General features: G+C 40.8%; 1 protein-coding gene across 2 annotated transcripts in view; it reads left to right on the forward strand.

Moving 5' to 3' along the window:
• The window catches only part of PSTPIP2 (proline-serine-threonine phosphatase interacting protein 2), a 137370-nt gene that overhangs the window by 92730 nt on the left and 23754 nt on the right, over nucleotides 1–20886 (forward strand). For both annotated transcript variants that reach the window (XM_075840714.1, XM_075840706.1), the window contains exon 6: nucleotides 19288–19350. In XM_075840714.1, the coding sequence (XP_075696829.1) occupies nucleotides 19288–19350 (63 nt within the window). The remainder of the gene's footprint in view (nucleotides 1–19287; nucleotides 19351–20886) is intronic.

Here is a 20886-nt window from a genome sequence, read left to right on the forward strand (position 1 = left end):
TAAAAAATTTCACAAGACAGGGATGCCCTTTATCCCCACTGTTATTTATAGTGACCATAGAAGTCCTAGCCCAAATGGTAAGAGAAAACAAAGAAATCACTGGTCTTACATGTAATAATTTAAAACACAAGACCGCCACATTTGCAGATGACATGCTAATAATACTTTCCAACCCAGGAAAGTCAATTAACCGTTTCCCGACCGCCCACTGTATATTCACGTCGGCATTTGCTGGGCTCTGTGCAGTGCCGACGTGAATTCACGGTGGGTGTTAAAAGCGCGATCCGGGTGTCTCAGAGTAGCGCTGACACCCGGATCGCGCTGTTATCACCTGCCTCTGGTCCCGGAGATATGATCGGGACCTGATTAGTTCAGGTCCCGGTCATGTGATCGCAGGGAAAGTGTGTTGTAGCAACGAACTGGAAAGTTTGTTGCTATAAGAAACTGGAAAGTTTGTTACTACAACAAACTTTCCCGGGGACCGATTGCTGGTGCTGCAGTCGGTTACAAGGCAGAATCGGGGGCCATATAACGGCCCCCGGGTCTGCCATGCACAGCAGCCTATGAGAACCAGCCGGATGCTGGTTCTCATAAGCTTCCTGTCAGTGTGACTCTCAGCGTCACACTGACAGTTTATAATACGTTACACTACCTAGGTAGTGTAATCTATTATAGCAGCGATCAGTGCTGCCAGTCTTCAAGTAAAACAAGTAAAAAGTAAAAAATAAAGTAAAAAAAAAGTTTTATAAAAGTGTAAAAACAAGTTATAAAAGTTACAAAAAAAAAGAATGCCTTTTTTCCTATAAATTTTATTATAGGAAAAAAATGAAAATGTTAAAAAAGTACACATATTTGGTATCACCGCGTTCATAACGACCCAAACTATAAAACGATAATATTATTTTTCCCGCACGGAGAACACCGCAAAAAAAATAATTAAAAAACAGTCAGAATCACTTTTTTTTGGTCATCAACCCTCCCAAAATATAGAATAAAAAGTGATCAAAAAGTCGCATGTACCCCAAAATAGTACCAATAAAAACTACAACCCGTCCCGCAAAAAACAAGCCCTTACACCGCTTTTTTGACGGAAAAATAAAAACGTTATGGCTCTCAGAATATGGTGACACAGAAAATAAATTATTTTATCAAAGTGATTTTATTGCGCAATCGCCACAAAACATAAAAAACCTATATACATCTGGTATCGCCGTAATCGTATCGACCCGCAGAATAAAGTAAAATGTCATTTATACCGCACGGTGAATACTATAAAAAAAAAAATACAAAAAACATTGTCAGAATTTATGTTTCTTTGTCACTTTGCTTCCAAAAAAAATCTAATAAAAAGTGATTCAAAAAAATCACATGTACCCTAAAATGGTACCAATGAAAAGTACAGATTGTCCCGCAACAAATAAGCCCTCGCACAGAAAATAAAAAAGTTCTGGCTCTCAGAATATGGCGATGCAAAATGTGCAGAGTGTTCCAAAAGCGGATAAGATCGGGCGCCATTTATCAGTGCGACACTGGCCATATATCTGCGGATTATTATTTATTTACACCATTATTATACCCTCTTATTATGTCCTGATGTACTCTGCCCAATTTACACATACCCCCACATCATAAACTGAAATACCAGCAAAACCCCAAACAGAACAGTTACCAAGCAAAATTTGCGCTCCAAAAGCCAAATGGCGTTCCCTCCCTTCTGAACCCCACAGCGTGCCCAAACACCAGCTTACGTCCACATATATGCCATTTTATATCCGGGAGAACCCGCTCAACATTGTATGAGGTATTTGTCTTCAGTGGCACAAACTGGGCACAATATATTGTGCATTAAAATGGCACATCAGTGTAAAATTTTAATTTTCACTTTGCACCATCCGCTGCGCATTAACGCCTTGGCTCACCACGACTTAATAGCATGTCGTGGTGCGAGGGGTTATTTATGGAGCGGGCTCATGCGCTGTGCACGCTCCATATTCTGCAGGTGTCCGCTGTGTATTACAGCTGACACCCGGGACTAACGGACAGGAACAGTGATCGCGCTGTTACAGGAGCCTGTAAAATGACATTATACTGCAATACATTAGTATTGCAGTGTATTGTACCAGCAACCTAATGATCGCTCGTTCCAGTCCCCTGAAGGGACTTTTGGGAGGTTTCCACTGTTTTGGTACCTCAGGGGCTTTGCATATGCGACATGACACCCGAAAACCATTCCATCTAAATTTGAGCTCCAAAAGCCAAATATTGTTCCTTCCCTCCTGAGTCCAAACAGCAGTTTATTACCACATATGGCATATTGCTGTAATCAGGACAAATTGCTTTACAAATTTTGGGGTCATTTTTCTCCTTTATTCATTGTAAAAATTAAACATTTCTATGTTTTTTCAGAAAAAAGCAGATTTTCATTTTCACGGCCTAATTCCACTAAATTCAGCAAAAAAACTGTGGGGTCAAAATGCTAACTATACCCCTAGAACAATTCCTTGAGGGGTGTAGTCTTCAAAATGGGGTCAGTTTTGGGGGGATTCCACGGTTTTGCTTACTCCAGGGCGTTGCAAACGCAACATGGAACTGAAAACCAATCCAGCAAAATCTGCGCTTCAAAATCCAGATGGCGCTCCTTCACTTCTGAGCTCTGCCGTGGGTCCAAACAGCAGTTTAGTACCACATATGGGGTATTGGCGTAATCGGGAGAAGTAGCTTTACAAGTTCTGGGGTGCTTTTTAATCTTTATTCCTTGCAAATATAATTTTTTTTTATATTTTTTCAGAAAAAATGTAGATTTTCACTTTCACAGACAAACTCCAATAAATATAGCAAAATACCTGTGGGGTCAAGATGCTAACTATACCCCTAGATAAATTCCTTGAGGGGTGCAGTTTCCAAAACCGTCTCACTTTTGGGGGATTTCCACTGTTTTGGCACCACAAGACCTCTTCAAACCTGACATGGTGCCTAAAATATATTCTAAAAAAAGGAGGCCCCAAAATCCACTAGGTGCTCCTTTGCTTCTGAGGCCGGTATTTCAGTCCATTATCACACTAGAGCCACATGTTTGATATTTCTAAAAACTGCAGAATCTGGGCAATAAATATTGAGTTGCATTTCTCGGGTAAAACCTTCTGTGTTACAGAAAAAAATGTATTACAAATTAATTTCAGCAAAAAAAATAAAATTTGTAAATTTCACCTCTACTTTGCTTTAATTCCTGTGAAGCGCCTAATGGGTTAAGAAACTTTCTGAATGCTATTTTGAATACTTTGAGGGGTGCAGTTTTTAATATGGGGTGATTTATGGGGTCTATCTAGTACATAAGGCCCTCAAAGCCACTTCAGAACTGAACTGGTCCCTGTAAAAATGGCCTTTTGAAATTTTCTTGAAAATGTGAGAAATTGCTGCTAAAGTTCTAAACGTTGTAACGTCCTAGAAAAATAAAATAATGTTCAAAAAACTATGCAAATATAAAGTAGACATATGGAATATATAAAATAGTAACTATTTTGTGTGGTATTGCTATCTGTTTTACAAGCAGATACATTTAAAATGAGAAAAATCATAATTTTTGCAAATTTTCTCTAAATTTTGGTGTTTTTCACAAATAAGCAATGAATTTATTGACCAAATTTTTCCACTAACATAAAGTACAATATGTCACGAGAAAACAATCTCAGAATCGCTTGGATAGGCAAAAGCATTCCGGAGTTATTACCACATAAAGAGACACATGTCAGATTTGAGAAAATGGGGCTGGTCATGAAGGTCAAAATGAGCTCGGTCTTGAAAGGGTTAAGGCCTTACTACAATTGTTTAAACATTTCGGGGAAATATAAAATTTTAAAATAAATGCAACCAAATTAGAATTGCTAAACATAAACATAGACCCCAAAACATGGGTAGAAACGTCTAAAAATTGCCCCTTTAAAAATAATTGTACACATATCAACTATTTAGGAACAAAAATTACTCATCGTTATAATGATCTCTATGAGCTGAATTATAAACCAATACTAACTAAAACTGAAGCAGATATAGAAAAATGGAATACATTGCCGATTTCGTAGTTTGGAAGAAATAATATCATAAAAATAGTAATATTACCGAAAATACTTTATTTGTTGCAAGTTTTACAGATTGAGGTACCTTTAACATTTTTCAATAAACTTAAAAAGATTATAACTGAATTTATCTGGCAATCTGAAGGATACAGAATTAAATACTCAACACCCATCAAAAATAGAAAAACAGGTGGAATTGGTCTTCGAGATCTGAGTAACTACAGAGATTCTATACGCTTATGTAGATTTATGGAATGGCAAAGGTCTACCGAACGGAAACTCTGGGTAGAACTTGAGTTATATCTGTTAAACAATAATTTTGAAAAAATTATATGGCCAACACCTTATAACAAATTTCAATATTCTGAAATACTTACCAAACCTAACCAAATCTGGCATAAAATAAACAAAAAGCACCAATTTTTGCCTAGTATTTGCATCCATACTACTGTTTTTTTCTTAATACCTAATACATCAAGAACGAAATGACAAATTAGTGGCACGTTGATATAAGAAACCGGAGCTCTTGAATAGAATTGACTCTAACCAAAGCCCAATATGCTGGCGCTGTAGGAAAGAAACGGGGACCATGTCACATATCTGGTTTAATTACAATCTTATCCGACCTTTTTGGACTAAGATAGAAACGATCATAAACAAGGTTCTCAATAAAAAAAATAATTCACTTTGACGTTAGAACTTGCAATTCTTAACCTTGATCTGTCCTTTCAGATTATGAACCATAAATCTATTAGTCCGTATTTTTTAAGTACACCAAAACACATAATTGCTCGTCACTTTAGGGAGATGGATACACCATCTGTTTCAGAATGGAATAACGAGAGTTCAATGCTTTGGGCTCTAGAGTTAAAAAAGCTAGGGATGCCCTGAGGAAACTCCCTTTTGAACAAGATCTCCGCCTTAGAAACGCTTAGAAAGCAATCTACTCTACAGAATTCTACAACTAAACTTACGAAGCTGAGAAATGATCTTGGGGATCTCTTGAATGTGAAGGCTGCAAAAGCCCTCCAGGGTTGTAAGTTTAAATATTATGCTCATGGGGATAAGGGGTCCAAAATTATGTCGAGCCTTATCAAGAAACAAAAAGAAAAATCGTCTATTACTAAAATGAAAGGGGATACAGGGGAGTTAGTCTCTTCCACAGAAAAAAATGCAGAAGAATTCCATAAGTTTTACTCTTCCCTCTACAATATCACGCCCAATATTTCCTCTCCAGCTCTAGAGGACCGTTCTGCTTCTATTGAATCTTTTCTAAATTCCATATCTTTGCCCAAATGATATGATAATGATTTGGCGGCCCTGACATCCCCTTTCACAGAGCAAGAGGTTAGGAAGGTGCTGTTCTCCATGCCTAGTGGAAAGAGTCCTGGTCCAGATGGGTTTCCTATATTGTATTACAAGACCTTCGCCGAGACTTTGCTTCCATATTTTGTGAAACTCTGCAACTCACTTATGACGGGTGGTGGTCTTCCTAAACAAATGCTTGAAGCATATATTACGGTTCTCCCGAAAGAGGGTAAAGATCCTATGGAGTGTGGGAGTTATAGGCCTATCTCCCTACTGAATGTGATGTTATGTTAAGTGGTGGTCGAAACTTCTGGCGCACCGTATAAATGTATTACTTCCCAAACATGTTAATCCAGAACAAACGAGATTTGTCCCAACTAGGGAAGGGAAATTTAACACCACCAGAGTGATAAATGCAATATCTTTTGCTAAACGTCAAGGAACTCTACTGGTTCTCCTAAGCACTGATGCAGAAAAAGCATTAGATCGAGTAGCATGGGATTTTATGGAAGCTGTATTAGTCCGATTTGGTCCCCCTCCCCCTTCCTTTATCAAAGCCATTTTCACGCTTTATAAAAACCCATATGCTTAAATTAGAATAAACGGCACCCTTTCCCCACCCTTTGACATTCACAATGGAACGACACAGGGTTGCCCCTTATCCCCCTCTCTATTTGTATTAACTATAGAATCTTTAATCCCGAAATTCATACAATCCCCTGTTGTTCATGCTCTCGAGATATGTGGTGTCACGCACTCCACCGCTGCCTTTGCTGATGACTTACTTTTATTTATATCAAACCCCCTTCAAGCCTTTCAGGAGATTCTCTCGATATTAGAGGACTTTGGTAAAGTTTCAAACTTAAAGATTAATTTGGGAAAATCTGTGGCACTAAATATCACGGTCCCACACTCAGTGATCCAACAACTTAAACTGTCCACACCTTTTTCCTGGCAATCCACTGACATTACATACCTGGGTGTTCGCATCCCCTCAGACCCTGCCAGGTTACATAGTTAGTACGGGTGAAAAAAGACATATGTCCATCAAGTTCAATCAAGGGATGGGAAAAGTGAAGGGAAAAATTTCTACACATAGGAGCGAATACTTTTTTGTTCTAGGAAATTATCTAACCCTTTTTTAAAGCCATTTACTGTCCCTGCTGTGACCAGCTCCTGCGGTGACTATTCCATAGATTCCCAGTTCTCACAGTAAAGAAGACTTGTCGCCTCTGCAGGTTGAACCTTTTTTTCTCCAGACGGAGGGAGTGCCCCCTTGTTTTTTGAGGGGGTTTTACATGGAACAGGATTTCACCATATTTTTTGTATGTGCCATTAATATACTTATATAAATTAATCATGTCCCCCCTTAGTCGTCTTTTTTCAAGGCTAAATAGGTTTAGTTCTTTACATTTTTTCCTCATAACTTAGATTCTCCATGCCCCTTATTAGCTTCGTTGCTCTTTGTATTTTTTCCAACTCCAGGGCATCCTTTCTATGAACTGGAGCCCAGAACTGAACTGCATATTCTAGATGGGGCCTCACTAATGCTTTGTAAGGTGGTAATATTACATCCCTGTCCCGCGAGTCCATGCCTCTTTTAATACACGACAATATCCTGCTGGCCTTTGAAGCAGCTGATTGACATTGCATGCTGTTATTTAGTTTATGATTTACAAGTACATCCAGATCCATCGCAACAAGTGACTCACCCAGTGTAATAAATAATAATAATAATAATCTTTATTTATATAGCGCCAACATATTACGCAGCACTTTACAATTTAGAGGGGACATGAAACAAACAATATCAGACATTACATAGTGACAAAGTTCATTTACAATTCAAACCTGGGGAGTGAGGACCCTGCTCGAAAGAGCTTACAATCTATGAGGACATATGGAGACACAAAGTGTAATAGTGTTTGTTCTGTACAATGGTCCGGCCATTTTTATACACATGCGGTGGTGACATAAAGCTGCATGAGCCGGTCACCAGCCAGTATCCATATATGACAGACATGAAGAGAAGGAGTGTGAGGGAATCTTATCCTGATGACTAATCTAAAAGGAGGGCCATGGAAAGGAGTCAGATTAGGGAATGTTATAGGCCTGTCTAAATAGATGTGTTTTCAGGGCACGTTTAAAACTGTGGATATTGGGAATTAATCGGATTGTCTGGGGTAGCACATTCCAGAGGACGGGTGCAGCACAAGAGAAATCCTGGAGACGGGAGTGGGAGGTTCGGATTATGGAGGATTTAAATCTAAGGTCGTTGGCAGAACGTAGAGCCCGAGTAGGGTGGTAGACAGAGATGAGGGAGGAGATGTAAGGAGGTGCAGCACTGTGGAAAGCTTTGTGGGTGAGAGTAATAAGTTTGAATTTTATTTGGAAGGGGATGGGCAACCAGTGCAGTGACTGGCACAGATTAGAGGCGTTGGTGTAGTGGTTGGTCATAAAGATGAGCCTGGCTGCTGCATTGAGGATAGATTGGAGCGGGGAGAGTTTAGTGAGGGGAAGACGACTAGTAATGAGTTACAGTAGTCAAGACGAGAGTGAATCAGAGCAACAATGAGAGTTTTGGCGCTTTCCTCCGTAAGAAAAGAGCGGATTCTGGAGATGTTTTTGAGGTGAAAATGACAGGAGCGTGAAAGTGGTTGTATGTGAGGAGTAAAGGAAAGATCTGAGTCAAAAATAACCCCGAGACAGTGGGCGTGCTGCTTAGGAGTGATGATAGTGCCACACACTGAGATGGAGACATCAGGTTTTGGGAGGTTAGTAGATGGTGGGAACACAAGGAGCTCAGTTTTATAAAGATTCAGTTTCAGATAGAGAGAGGACATGATGTTAGAGACAGCGGACAGACAATCACTGGTGTTCTGTATTAGAGCAGGGGTGATGTCACGGGAAGAGGTATATAATTGGGTGTTATCAGCGTAGAGATGGTACTGGAAGCCAAATCTGCTGATGGTTTGTCCAATAGGAGCTGTGTAGAGAGAAAAGAGCAGCGGACCTAGGACTGATCCCTGAGGAACCCCGATAGCAAGGGGAAGAGGAGAAGAAGTGGAACCAGCAAATGACACACTGAATGAGCGGTCAGAGAGATAGGAGGAAAACCAAGAGAGAGCCGCGTCCTTGAGGCCAATAGAGTGGAGCATGTTAAGTAGGAGTTTGTGGTCTACAGTGTCAAAGGCTGCAGAGAGATCCAAAAGAATAAGGAGAGAGGATTTACCGTCCGATTTAGCCACCAAGAGATCATTTGAGACTTTAGTAAGGGCAGTTCCTGTGGAGTGTAGAGTGCGGAAACCAGATTGTAAGGGGTCAAGAATGGAGTTAGCAGAGAGATAGCAGATAAGGCGAGAGTAGACCAAGCGTTCCAGGAGTTTGGAGATGAAGGGCAGATTAGAGACTGGTCGGTAGTTGGCAGCGCTGGATGGGTCAAGAGTTGGTTTTTTCAGTAATGGGTTTATAATGGCATGTTTAAAAGCGGAGGGAAAGATACCAGAGGAAAGAGAGAGGTTAAATATTTTAGTCAGGTGACTAGTGACAGCTGGGGAGAGGGACTGAAGGAGGTGTGAGGGGACAGGATCACTAGGGCAGGTAGTAGGACGAGAAGAAGAGAGGAGCCTCGAGACTTCTTCTTCAGTTATTGGGTCAAATGCTGAGAGTGAAGAAGAGGGAGTGCGGGAGGGAAGGGGATCGATGTTACTAGGGGACTGGGAGATAATATCATGCCGGATGTTGTCAATTTTAACTTTAAAATAAGTGGCCATGTCTTCAGCACTGAGATCTGTGATTGGCCTCTGCACTTTAGGACTAAGGAGGGAGTGAAAAGTATCAAAGAGGCGTTTTGGATTATTAGATAGTGTGGAGATGAGAGAAGTGAAATAGACTTGTTTGGCGCGGTGAAGGGCAGAGTTGTAAGTTTTGAGCATAAATTTGTAATGGAGGAAATCTGCATCCAAATGCGATTTTCTCCACAGTCGTTCGGCACATCTCAAGCACCGCTGAAGAAAGCGGGATTGAGGCGTGTGCCAGGGTTGTCGTCGTCTTTGTCGGGTGGTTCGGAGTGTAGGGGGGGCTGCTTCATCCAATGGTCATATGATGCATGCAGGTTGATGGTACCCAGATGCATAACTTTACATTTATCTACATTAAACTTCATTTGCCAACTGGACGCCCAAACACTTAGTTTGTTTAAATCCGCTTGCAATTCACGAACATCTTCCATAGACTGAACATTACTACATAGCTTGGTGTCATCTGCAAAAATAGAAATAGTGCTATTAATCCCATGCTCTATATCATTAATAAATAAGTTGAATAATAGTGGTCCCAGCACTGAACCCTGGGGTACACCACTTATAACCGGGGACCATTCAGAGTAGGAATCATTTACCACAACTCTCTGGATATGGTCCTTGAGCCAATTCTCAATCCAATTACAAACTATATTTTCTAAACCTATAGTCCTTAATTTACCCATTAGACGTCTATGAGGGACAGTGTCAAATGCCTTTGCAAAGTCCAAAAACATTACATCCACAGCGGCCCCTCTGTCTAGGCTTCTGCTCACCTCTTCATTAAAACAGATCAGGGTAGTTTGACAACTTCTGTTCTTAGTAAAACCGTTCTGGCTGTCACTTATAATACTATTTTTTGGTCACATAATCCTGTATATAGTCCCTCAATAGCCCCTCAAACATTTTCCCCACGATGGATGTTAAGCTTACTGGTCTATAATTACCCGGGGAAGTCCTAGAGCCCTTTTTGAAAATAGGCACCACATTTGCCCTGCACCAGTCCCTTGGCACTATACCAGTCACTAGAGAATCTCTGAATATTATGAAAAGGGGGACAGAAATAACTGAACTAAGCTCTTTAAGAATTCTAGGGTGTAACCCATCTGGTCCCGGGGCCTTGTGCACATTTATTTTATTTAATTTAGCTTGGACCATATCTACATTCATCCAATTCAATATATCACCTGATATATTAACAGCACTGGCACCGGCTACATCAGCTGCTCTTTCTTCAGTTGTATATACAGAGCTAAAGAATCCATTTAGTAACTCTGCCTTCTCTTGATCCCCTGTGACCAACTCCCCATTACCACTATCTAGGGGTCCTACATGTTCAGACCTTGGCTTTTTTGCATTTATATACTTGAAGAATTTTTGGGGATTTGTTTTACTATCCTTGGCCACCTGCCTTTCATTTTGTATTTTTGCTAATTTTATTACATTTTTACAGATTTTATTACACTCTTTATAATTTAAAAAGGCTACAGCTGTACCCTCAGATTTGTATTTTTCAAATGCCCTTTTTTGTCATGTATTGCCCTTTTTACAGAAGCTGTAAGCCATGTGGGATTTTATTGTAGTCATTTATACTTGTTACCTATAGGAATAAATTTTGCACTATAATTACCCAAAGTAGATTTGAAAATCTCCCGTTTATCATTTGTACCATTATTTAACATTAGTTCTTCCCAGTCTATATCCTGAATTGCAGCCCTCATCCTGGGGAAATTGGCCTTCTTAAAATTAAATGTTTTTGCCCTCCCAGCCTGTGTTTGTTTTTTACAGTATAGGTAAAATGTAACTATATTGTGATCACTGTTACTGAGGTTTTCACGAACATTGATATTCCCAACAAGATCTGCATTATTAGAAATGAACAGATCCAACAGAGCTTCACCTCTAGTCGGGTCTTCCACAAACTGGCCCATAAAATTTTCCTGCAACAGGTTGAGGAAATGTCTCCCCTTGGCAGTTGAAGCCGAACCATGACACCAATTAATATCCTGGTAATTGAAATCTCCCATTAATACTACAGTGCCCGCCTGTGCAGCCCGCTCCATCTGTTTATATAGCTGATCTTCCATCTCCTCAGTTATATTGGGGAGTCTATAGATTACACCAAAAGTAATTTTTTCAGTGATTTCCTCCCTTTCTAGTTCCACCCACAAGGTTTCAACCTCCTCACAGTCTTCACCCTCTAATGTCTCTTTCTGGCATTTGTGAACATACACTTTAACTTGCCTTTCAGTTTTTCACTTTTATTATCAGAAATGTGATTTGACATTATTTGATCATTTTTATTTACACTGCTGTTTTGTAACAAAAGGATCTCCTTATCTTGTTGTCTAGTCCTCTCCCCACAGTCTGTTTCTCCCCCCACCAATATAGTCTGACCCCTCTCTAACCTCACTACCCCTTTATTTTCTACATTGACCTCCCTCCTCAGCCCTAGTTTAAATACTCCACCACCCCAGCTAGAATTCTCTCTCCCAGCACAGCAGACCCCCTTTCCTTTAGGTGCAAATCATCTGCAGAATACAGCTTGTACCCCCAATGAAAAGTCAGCCCAGTGCTCTAGGAACCCAAAGCCTTCTCCTCTACACCAAGACTTAAGATTTCCCTTTGGCTTGTAGCCTAGTTCTTTAAAATTATTTTTAAGGTTCCTCCACCTACCATTTATTCTGTCGTTGCTACCTACATGGACCACAACAGCTGGATCATCACCAGCCCCTCCCAGAAATGTGTCCACCCGTTCCACCACATGCCGAACCCTGGCACCAGGGAGACAGCAAACCATTCGGTTGAGGCGGTCCTGGCGACAAATTATTCTATCCGTCTTCCTGATTATAGAATCCCCTACAACTATCAATTGTCTTGGCTTACCTGCATTACCATCCCACCGACTACTAGCTGGGCTGTTCTCCTGGCTGTTAGGGAGATCAGTATCCACTAGGGCTGCCATTTCTGAAACAGACACCCTCGCATCATCACCCAACTTGGCAATTTTGCTTGGAATATCAGAAACAGGATTGGCCTTCCTTTTCTTGAACCCCTTTCTACTGCCCCTAACTACATTAACCCAACTACTTGCCTGATCCTGCTCACCCATGTCTTCACCCTCTAGTTCTAACCCACTAACTGCATGCTCCGTGAGCAGCAAGCTCAGCTCAAGATTGTCTATCTTCTTCAGTGTTGCATTCTGCTCCTCCAGATCTTTAATGCGAGCTTCCAGGTGACCAACATGCTCACATCTGCCACAGACATATTCACTCTGAAACTCAGGCTCCAGTCGTGCATGCATATGGCAAACTGTGCACTGAAGAAAACCTCCAGGTTGTTCGAGTATAACTATAAACAGTTAATTAAGAAAATTAATACGCATCTTTCAAGCCTAAAAATACCATATGTCTCCTGGTTGGGCAGGAAAAATATACTAAAATGCTATATAATGCCACAAATTTTGTATGTGTTGCAGACAATTCCGATATGGCTTCCAAAATCCAAAATCATTCAGATTCACTGCTTATTTTCCAAAGTTTGTCTGGAATTCTGCTCATCCTAGAATTTCATATGCTCAATTGCGACTTTGTAGACAGGGGGGGGGGGGGGATGTGGATTGCCAGATGTTCAGGCCTATTGTAGGGCCAACCTGATTGACATTAGTACATAAGCAGCAGCAAATATCGCCTCACGTTCTCATTGAGCGACATCTTCTTGGAGATGAGGGTGTTATCCACCTCTGGTCTAATGTTCCACTAACAGCAGTCAGTTATAGCAAAACAATAAAGGGCACGATGGATGTGTGGCAGAACTTTCTGAAAAATCAGACAGACAAGGGACCTTCCCCACCTATGCCATTGGGTGTTCTCCCGGCCTTCCTAAACGCTGCCGCCATTCCAACTCCCTTTCCTTGGTCTCACCTATTGCTTTTAACAATTTATCCTACCTTAAAAAACGTAGTGGGCCCACCCGAGTTATCATCTTTAAAAAAACACCTCTGGAGTCTACCCCCATATCCTTTATACATGACCTTGCATTCAACACGGTGTGTAAAGAATTTTGTACTAAATATACAACTCCTCTACGGGACATCAATTGGCTAGAACATTATGTGTTGTTCCCAAGTCTTTCCAAAGGCCTTCTCTCTAAAATATATTAAAGAATTCTGCAACTAGCAGCCTGTTCAAACCTGTTTACCTGCTGTCTTGGGAGAGGGAGCTCGGCACCATTTTTACACCCTCTGAAGTTACTAATATCTTGTCCAATTCACACGGTTTCTCTCGCTGTGTTAAAACTCAAGAGAACTCAAACAAGACCCTCACGAGATGGTACAAAACTCCCCAGCTACTCTATAAATGGCGTCTCACTTCTGATGAGTTATGCTGGAGATGCAGATCTGAAGTGGATTCTATCACACATATCCTACCTTAAGAACCTTATCACTGTTCAGTCATCAATGACTTTTAGTCTGAGATAACGAGACACATAAATATAATATGTAATATTGATCTGCGAATTACTCCTGAGCTGGTGGTGTTGTGGTTGCCGAGTTCCCCATTTCGACCATCTAAACATTCTTTAGCAACCCACTTATTAACAGCAGCTAAACTACTCATCCCCCTCAAGTGGAGATCCACGGCCCTTCCTACCATTCCCCAATGGTTGGAAAAAATTGGCCAGATCCTTAGAATGCAAGAATTGGTTAGTTGGGAGAGCGGAACTCATCTTAAATTACTCAAGACTTGGCAGAATTGGCTAGACTTCATTAAAAGCCCCATATACGAACGCTCCCTGTCCTCCTCATCTTTGAACTAATTTTACTGACCGATGTAGAGGTACTGTGTAACCTTACTTTCATAATGCTTTCTTATGTTGATCTCATGATAGTCACCTGTTATTGTTTCTTTGTTTGAAATATTTACTATGTCTATCTGTGACTCTAAACATTTAGGCACCTTATTCTTATAGACTTGCGGCATGTCAATAACACAACATATGGATCAGTGTTTTTGATTTGGATATGTCTACTTTGTTTTTTGTAACGCTGTATATATGTATTTTTATTGCCGACCTGTGAGCTCAGACATGTATACTGACTGACTTGTTTGTGCCTTTTTCTAAATTCTTTAATAAAAACATATTGAACACTCAGTGAATGGAATAATGAAATTTGTTTACTACAGTCCTTTGAAAAAACTAATTGGTCAATAGAACAAAATCTAGATAAATACTTCACGATTTGGGACTGATGGATTAAAGCAAAAAAATCTGATGATCTCATCAATCTTTTGTGAACGGTGAAGTGTCCGTCTCCTCTCAAACTCATAATTTTGGAATATTTTGATGTCAATCCTCAAATATACAATTTTTTTTAGCTTGTACAAAATAGATCATACCTTTCTACATCTCAAACTCATATCAGCAGAGACAATTGTTAGTTTACCCTTTGTTCTCTTATTACAATTTGTATTTGTATAGCTTGTAACTCTTAACCCTCTTCCCCTCCTTTCTGTACTCTCCTTCCATACCCCTGCCTTCCTATGTTTTAAAAGAAAAACTTAAATAAAGAATTTATTTAAAAAAAACTGGTTAAGCCTCCTTAGTTATAACATGCTGTAGACCTATGAAATGGACAAACTTAAAGGGAATGTGTCGCTAGAATTTTTTTTTTTAGTTAAACAATTATTATTTAAGTAATTACACATTGTTTTAATTTTTTAATTTTTTCACAAGTCAGGAAATATTATAAATTAGATTCTAATTTATAACATTTCCATGTGCTGGTCACTAGAGGGAGCAGTTCCCAAAATTTCAGCATGGTCAATGTGGTAAAGCAACCTCATTGCTTTATGCTGCAAATTTGGGGTAGACACACTCGCTCTAGTGTCCTCACACAATCCCCCCTCCCTTATTCTGGCTAGTGCCAGGAGAAGGAGGGGGTTGAATCTTCAAACCTCCTACACTGTGTGCCGCCATTTTCTGAGCGAATGCACAGTGTAGGAGTATTAGATACACTGCTAATCAGACAGTATAACATGAACATACACGAACATAATACAAACATCACATACACAAACATAAATAACCTGTTCCTGCCACCGCTGCCGCCTCCACTCCTATTCCTTGCGTCTTCGCTTCCTTGAACATATGGCCGGAAGCTGCGGCCGGAAGTCGTCACCTGACTGTCCGGCAGCAGCTTCCGGTCCACATTAAAATGGTGCCGGATTTCGCTCTGCTAACGAGCTTAGTTTTGGTCTGTGCGGGAGCGGCGCATGCGCCGTTCCCACACAGACGGCGTACGCTGCAGTGAATGGAACTGCTCCCGTTCGCATTCTCTATGGGGATGAATGTGCCGTATTCCATCTCAGTATGTGTCGTTAATCGACACATACAGAGATGAAAAAAAAATGGCAGCCCCCATAGGGAAGTAAAAGTAAGAAAAAAATAAAATAAGTAGAACACAAGAACACAAATAAATAAAATGTATTTTAATATCATACTAAAAGCAATATTATAAAAAAAAATACAAAAAATAATAACACCTTCCCTTTAATTGATCGTCATCTGACGCCTGTTAGGTGTTGCCGCCATGCTGTAAGATTATACCATAGCCCTAGGACTTGCATACTGGAAATGAAATGTAAGCGACTTTAACATATCCACATGCAGTAGAGGATTGCAGTGACTGACGTGTGAACTACCTGAAGTTTGGGTATTAGTCACAAGGAAATAGCATGTGGAGATCTGAGCTGTGGGGTGAGTAGTGTTTCCTCTTTCATCATATCTGAGAGTAAGCAGTCAATACCAGTCCGTTCACAATGGGGAACTAGACCATTCTGTTGTTCATATCTAGATAAAGATAATAAACTGTGGACACTGAGCTGCAAGACAAAGCCTCCTCAAGCTCATGTAATGCTGATAAAGCATAATCTGTGTCATAAGAAACCTTATCAACTGCTCAAGATAGTTCCTCTGGGAAATTAGCTTTACAAGAAGGGCGACATATCTAGGACATAAATGTACATTAACGCAGAAATTGCTGATAGAAGTGATGGATTTCATGGTCTTTATTTACATGTAGCGCTATCAGAAAGGTACAGCTGTCAGATTACAGTGGCTCCATTATGAGTAGGGGGGGTTCAGGTCTATGTCCTTCATACAACCCTTTTTATATTCCCCATTTGGGCATGTAGCGGTGTTAGTAACAGGTTCCCCAATTAGGTTATTGGCTCTTGTGGACCATAAGCAACCAATAGATGGCCATTGGTTTTAATGGGAGCCCTAAAGAAGCAATTACAGAGAAATGTATAGGGGGGCATGTAATCTGAGCCTGGATGCTGTATAAAGTGGAGAACCCCCTTAAAGACAATATATGGCAATTTTTTATTTTTCACATTAAAGTATCTTTTTTATTGTATGTTTTACATTTTTTGGGTATATATTTTTTTTCTTCCACAAGGTAGGAAATATTAAAAATTAAACAATAATTTTTAATGTTTCCCTATGTTGGCCACCAGAAGGAGCACTTACCATTATTACAGCATGGTGAATCAGGCAAAGCAACCTGACTCACGGTTGCTGTAAATGTGGGAGGGACCAAACTCAACACCCCTCTCATTTTTTGGCTATAAGCCAGGGGATGGGTGTCCTTAAATTGCTGTGCAGTCGTCATAGCTGTGTCGGCAGTGGCTTCCGTTCTTTCAAGAATATGGCACCGGTATTCCCCCAAGAAGCAAGCTCCTCTGCAGGATCGCTGCGAACTGCGCATGCCACAGAAATGCGCAGTTCACAGCTAGAACAGCTCCAGCATGGGAGATAGGGTCGGCTCTCGTCCCTACTCTCCTATCCCCTGTGTGTGCCGTATAGCACCTGTATATATGTCGTGCAGAGAGACACATACAGATGCTAATAAAGATGGTTGCCACCACAGAAAGAGCGAATAATAATAACTAAAGTAACATTAGGGTACATAGTAAAATACTTTGTTAAAATATGCAACTATATTAAAATATATAAAAAAAGACAAAAAACTATTTTGGGACATCTTTCCTTTAACCCGTTAGTGACCACCAATACGCCTTTTCACTGCGGCCACTAACAGGCTTTATTCTGAATGGATAGTGGAATAATGAGAATCAAAACCAGTGAAGGTGATAAAACTCAAAAAAAATCAACCCTTGAAGCGGTTCCTTGGAGCGTAGTTGTATTCTATTTTTCTTCCAGTGAGGCTTTATTCTGATGCATACGTCTTTTCACGGCGCTGCATCAGAATAAAGCAGCGCCGCCGGGAGCATTAAAAGCTCCCTGCTCTCAACTATCACACGGTAAACGGCATAAACTAAGGACGCAAGAAAAGAGTGGCGAAATTGTTGGTTTTTTTCTATTACCCCCCAAAAAATAAAGTTAATAAAAGTTAATGAATAAATTCTATGTACCCCAAAATGGTGCTATTAAAAAATACAACTTGTCCCGCAAAAAACAAGTCCTTTTTCAGCTATGTCGACACAAAATTAAAGCTATAGCTCTTTGAATGTGACGATGGAAAAACTTAAAAAATAGCATGGTCATTAAGATTTAAAATAGGCTGGTCACTCCAGCTTCCCCTACATATTAAAGGAATAGTCCAGTTTGGACAACCCCTTTGCAGAAAACAGGCCACTCATGATCAGCTGTCAGTACAGGGGGAAGCCACCAGCAACTACTCGTAGTAATGCACAGATGGGCCAGGTCCTCCAGAGGGAGAGCAGACCTTTGTAGCGGGTCTACATCCTGGCTAATATAGGGGGCTCCCCAGCGGGGAACCCCCATCTATTACATCTATATGGATAGGGGTTGTCTTGTCGAGCAACCCCTTTAAGAGTTAAAATATGATATACAATCCCACATTTTACAAGGTTTTTTTTTTGAGTATGACTCTCCACCAAGGGAGCAGGTGTCAACTGTGGCTATATGATGTGTAGGCAAGAGACTATACTGCTCCTCCTAGCTAGGTGACCACCACATGACACAGAAAGATAAGCAGAGATAGTGGTCACTTTGCAGTTACATGGGCTGTTGCTAAGCAACAGTTCCCAGCTTTACTGCAAAATGAAATAAAGATTAATATGCAAAACAAGGCAACACTATTCAGGTACATGAAGAAGAGATGGAATATTATAGAGACCAGGCATAAACTTTATTACAGGAAGTAGGAGAAGAAGATAGCTGCTTCAGTGAAGAGAACGGTGGGGAGGACATGACAATGTCATGCCAGACGATGATTGAAGGTGAACCATCACTGTAAGACATGGAGACCGGTATAAACCAGTAAATATTTACATCACATGCAAATATTCAGAACCTCAGAGGTCGGCACTGATCTTCCTTAGGTACTCCCATTGTTTCAGAGATTGCGGAGGCGAGGGGTGTCTACTTCATGTCTGGTGGATTTGCCACAGAGTACGCCATTTCTAGATACACTTCTATTATTTCATGCAATCAGTGACTCATGTATTCCTCAGTAAATCCTCCTGGGAAGCATGAATAAATCAGTTTCCAATGTCCCTAAGCATACACAAAAATACATCTCATTTATGTTTTTGGCTGTCAGAATCACGATAGCGGGGTCATGGAAGACTCCTCCGATTAGCCTAGATCAAGTGAAACTGAAATTGTCATGGATCATGCTTAGTGAGAAACTCTCCAGTATTCTTCAGGATAGGGTTAAATTGATTGAGAAGATTTGGTTGCCTGGATAATTTATAAGAATAATCTCTGCTCCACCTCGACTGGTGGACGCTGACACTACTTGTGCGCTCTCTGAGTTGAGACTAGTGATGGCGGAGAGATCGGAAATTATCTCTCTCTCTGTTCTCCCTTCTTTTTTATTTTCCACTCAATTCTTTGTAAAGTTTTCTGTATATGGATTTTGAGACCACCTACGGGTCCTTTTGATAATCTGAAGTGCTTCACTTTGCTTCATACTTAAGGGATATGTTGGCTCTGCGGACCTTGCTGTTGTTTTTTAAAAAATTTAGGTTGATATGTGTTTCATGTATTATTGCAATAAAAAAAACAATTGAAACAAAAACCCAGAGAATATTTATGTTGCCTTCTCTTCGCAGATCGAAGCTGCCATGGATGGCATACACAAGCAGAGGCAGCTTCAATACAAGAGGACTGTGGATGTGAGTATGCAATGTTAATTATTAGGGTATGTGCACACACACAAATTATGTCCGTAATTGACGGACGTATTTCGGCCGCAAGTACCGGACCGACCACAGTGCAGGGAGCCGGGCTCCTAGCATCATACTTATGTACGATGCTAGGAGTCCCTGCTACTCCGTGGAACTGCTGTCCCGTACTGAAAACATGATTACAGTACGGGATAGTTGTCCTGCAGAGAGACAGGGACTCCTAGCATCGTACATAAGTATGATGCTAGGAGCCCGGCTCCCTGCACTGTGTTCGGTCCGGGACTTGCGGCCGAAATACGTCCGTCAATTACGGACGTAATTAGTGTGTGTGCACATACCCTTAATTCAATAGAGAAAAACACTGCACTCCACAGTTTACTAACTCATATAGCCACTCGGGTGGAAAAGAGTGCAAAAAGGGGTACGTCGGCAAACATCTGCCCATTCATTTGAATGGGTTTGCCGATGTACTGTGCCGACGACCTGTAATTTACGCGTCGTCGTTTGACAGCTGTCAAACGACGACGCGTAAAATGACTGCCTCGTCAAAGAAGTGCAGGACACTTCTTTGGACGTTTTTGGAGCCGTTTTCTCATAGACTCCAATGAAAACAGCTCCAAAAACGGACGTAAAAAACGCTGCGAAAACGGCGCGAAAAACGGCGCGAAAAACGCGAGTCGCTCAAAAAATGTCTGAAAATCAGGGGCTGTTTTCCCTTGAAAACAGCTCCGTATTTTCAGAAGTTTTTGGTGACTACGTGTGCACATACCCTTAGGGTATGTTCACACGGGCTAAAAACAGCCGAATAATGGGAAGCCGAAGGGCCGTTTTTTTACGCGGCCGTTTTAAAAAACGGCTGCGTAAAAAAAAGTGCATGTCACTTCTTGAGCCGTTTTTGGAGCCGTTTTTCATAGACTCTATTGAAGAAAGCTCCAAAAATGGCTGTAAAAAAACGCAGCGAAAATCACGAGCGGCTTAAAAAACATCTGAAAATCAGCCGCTGTTTTCCCTTGAAAACAGCTCTGTATTTTCAGACGTTTTTGACTCAGCGTGTGAACATAGCTTACAGTCGTGTGAATGAGGCCTAAGCTGCAGAATCGTGTGGCCATTAACAATCAATTAAAAAAGTGCGCCAATTAGCAGTAAAACTGTATAGCGGCGCATTTTTTTATTCAGTTGCATCTCGGCTGCCTATGATGTTTTGATGTGACGTTTTGCAGTTTTTATGTGAATACAATAAAAAAACAAAAACTTTTTCTACCTCCTGTACCGGTCTACACTACTATTTGAAATTTGGGAGAAAAGCCTACAAGTCCGGGAGGGTCTTCCCTTCCTCTGCGAGTTCTTCGGACACTCTGGTAGAGTAGGCATGTATGATCTCCAGGCTGTCATAAAATTGCCTGCATCTGCTTAGGGACTTGCAGGGGATCTGTTCCTACTGTAGCACAACATCTAGCAGGAGTGATGGCAGGAATATTATGATATTACGGTATACGTATTAAAGCAATGTGCCGACCCTTTAAA

The sequence above is a fragment of the Rhinoderma darwinii genome, chromosome 1 (assembly GCF_050947455.1).
Source record: "Rhinoderma darwinii isolate aRhiDar2 chromosome 1, aRhiDar2.hap1, whole genome shotgun sequence".
Lineage (NCBI taxonomy): Eukaryota > Metazoa > Chordata > Amphibia > Anura > Rhinodermatidae > Rhinoderma > Rhinoderma darwinii.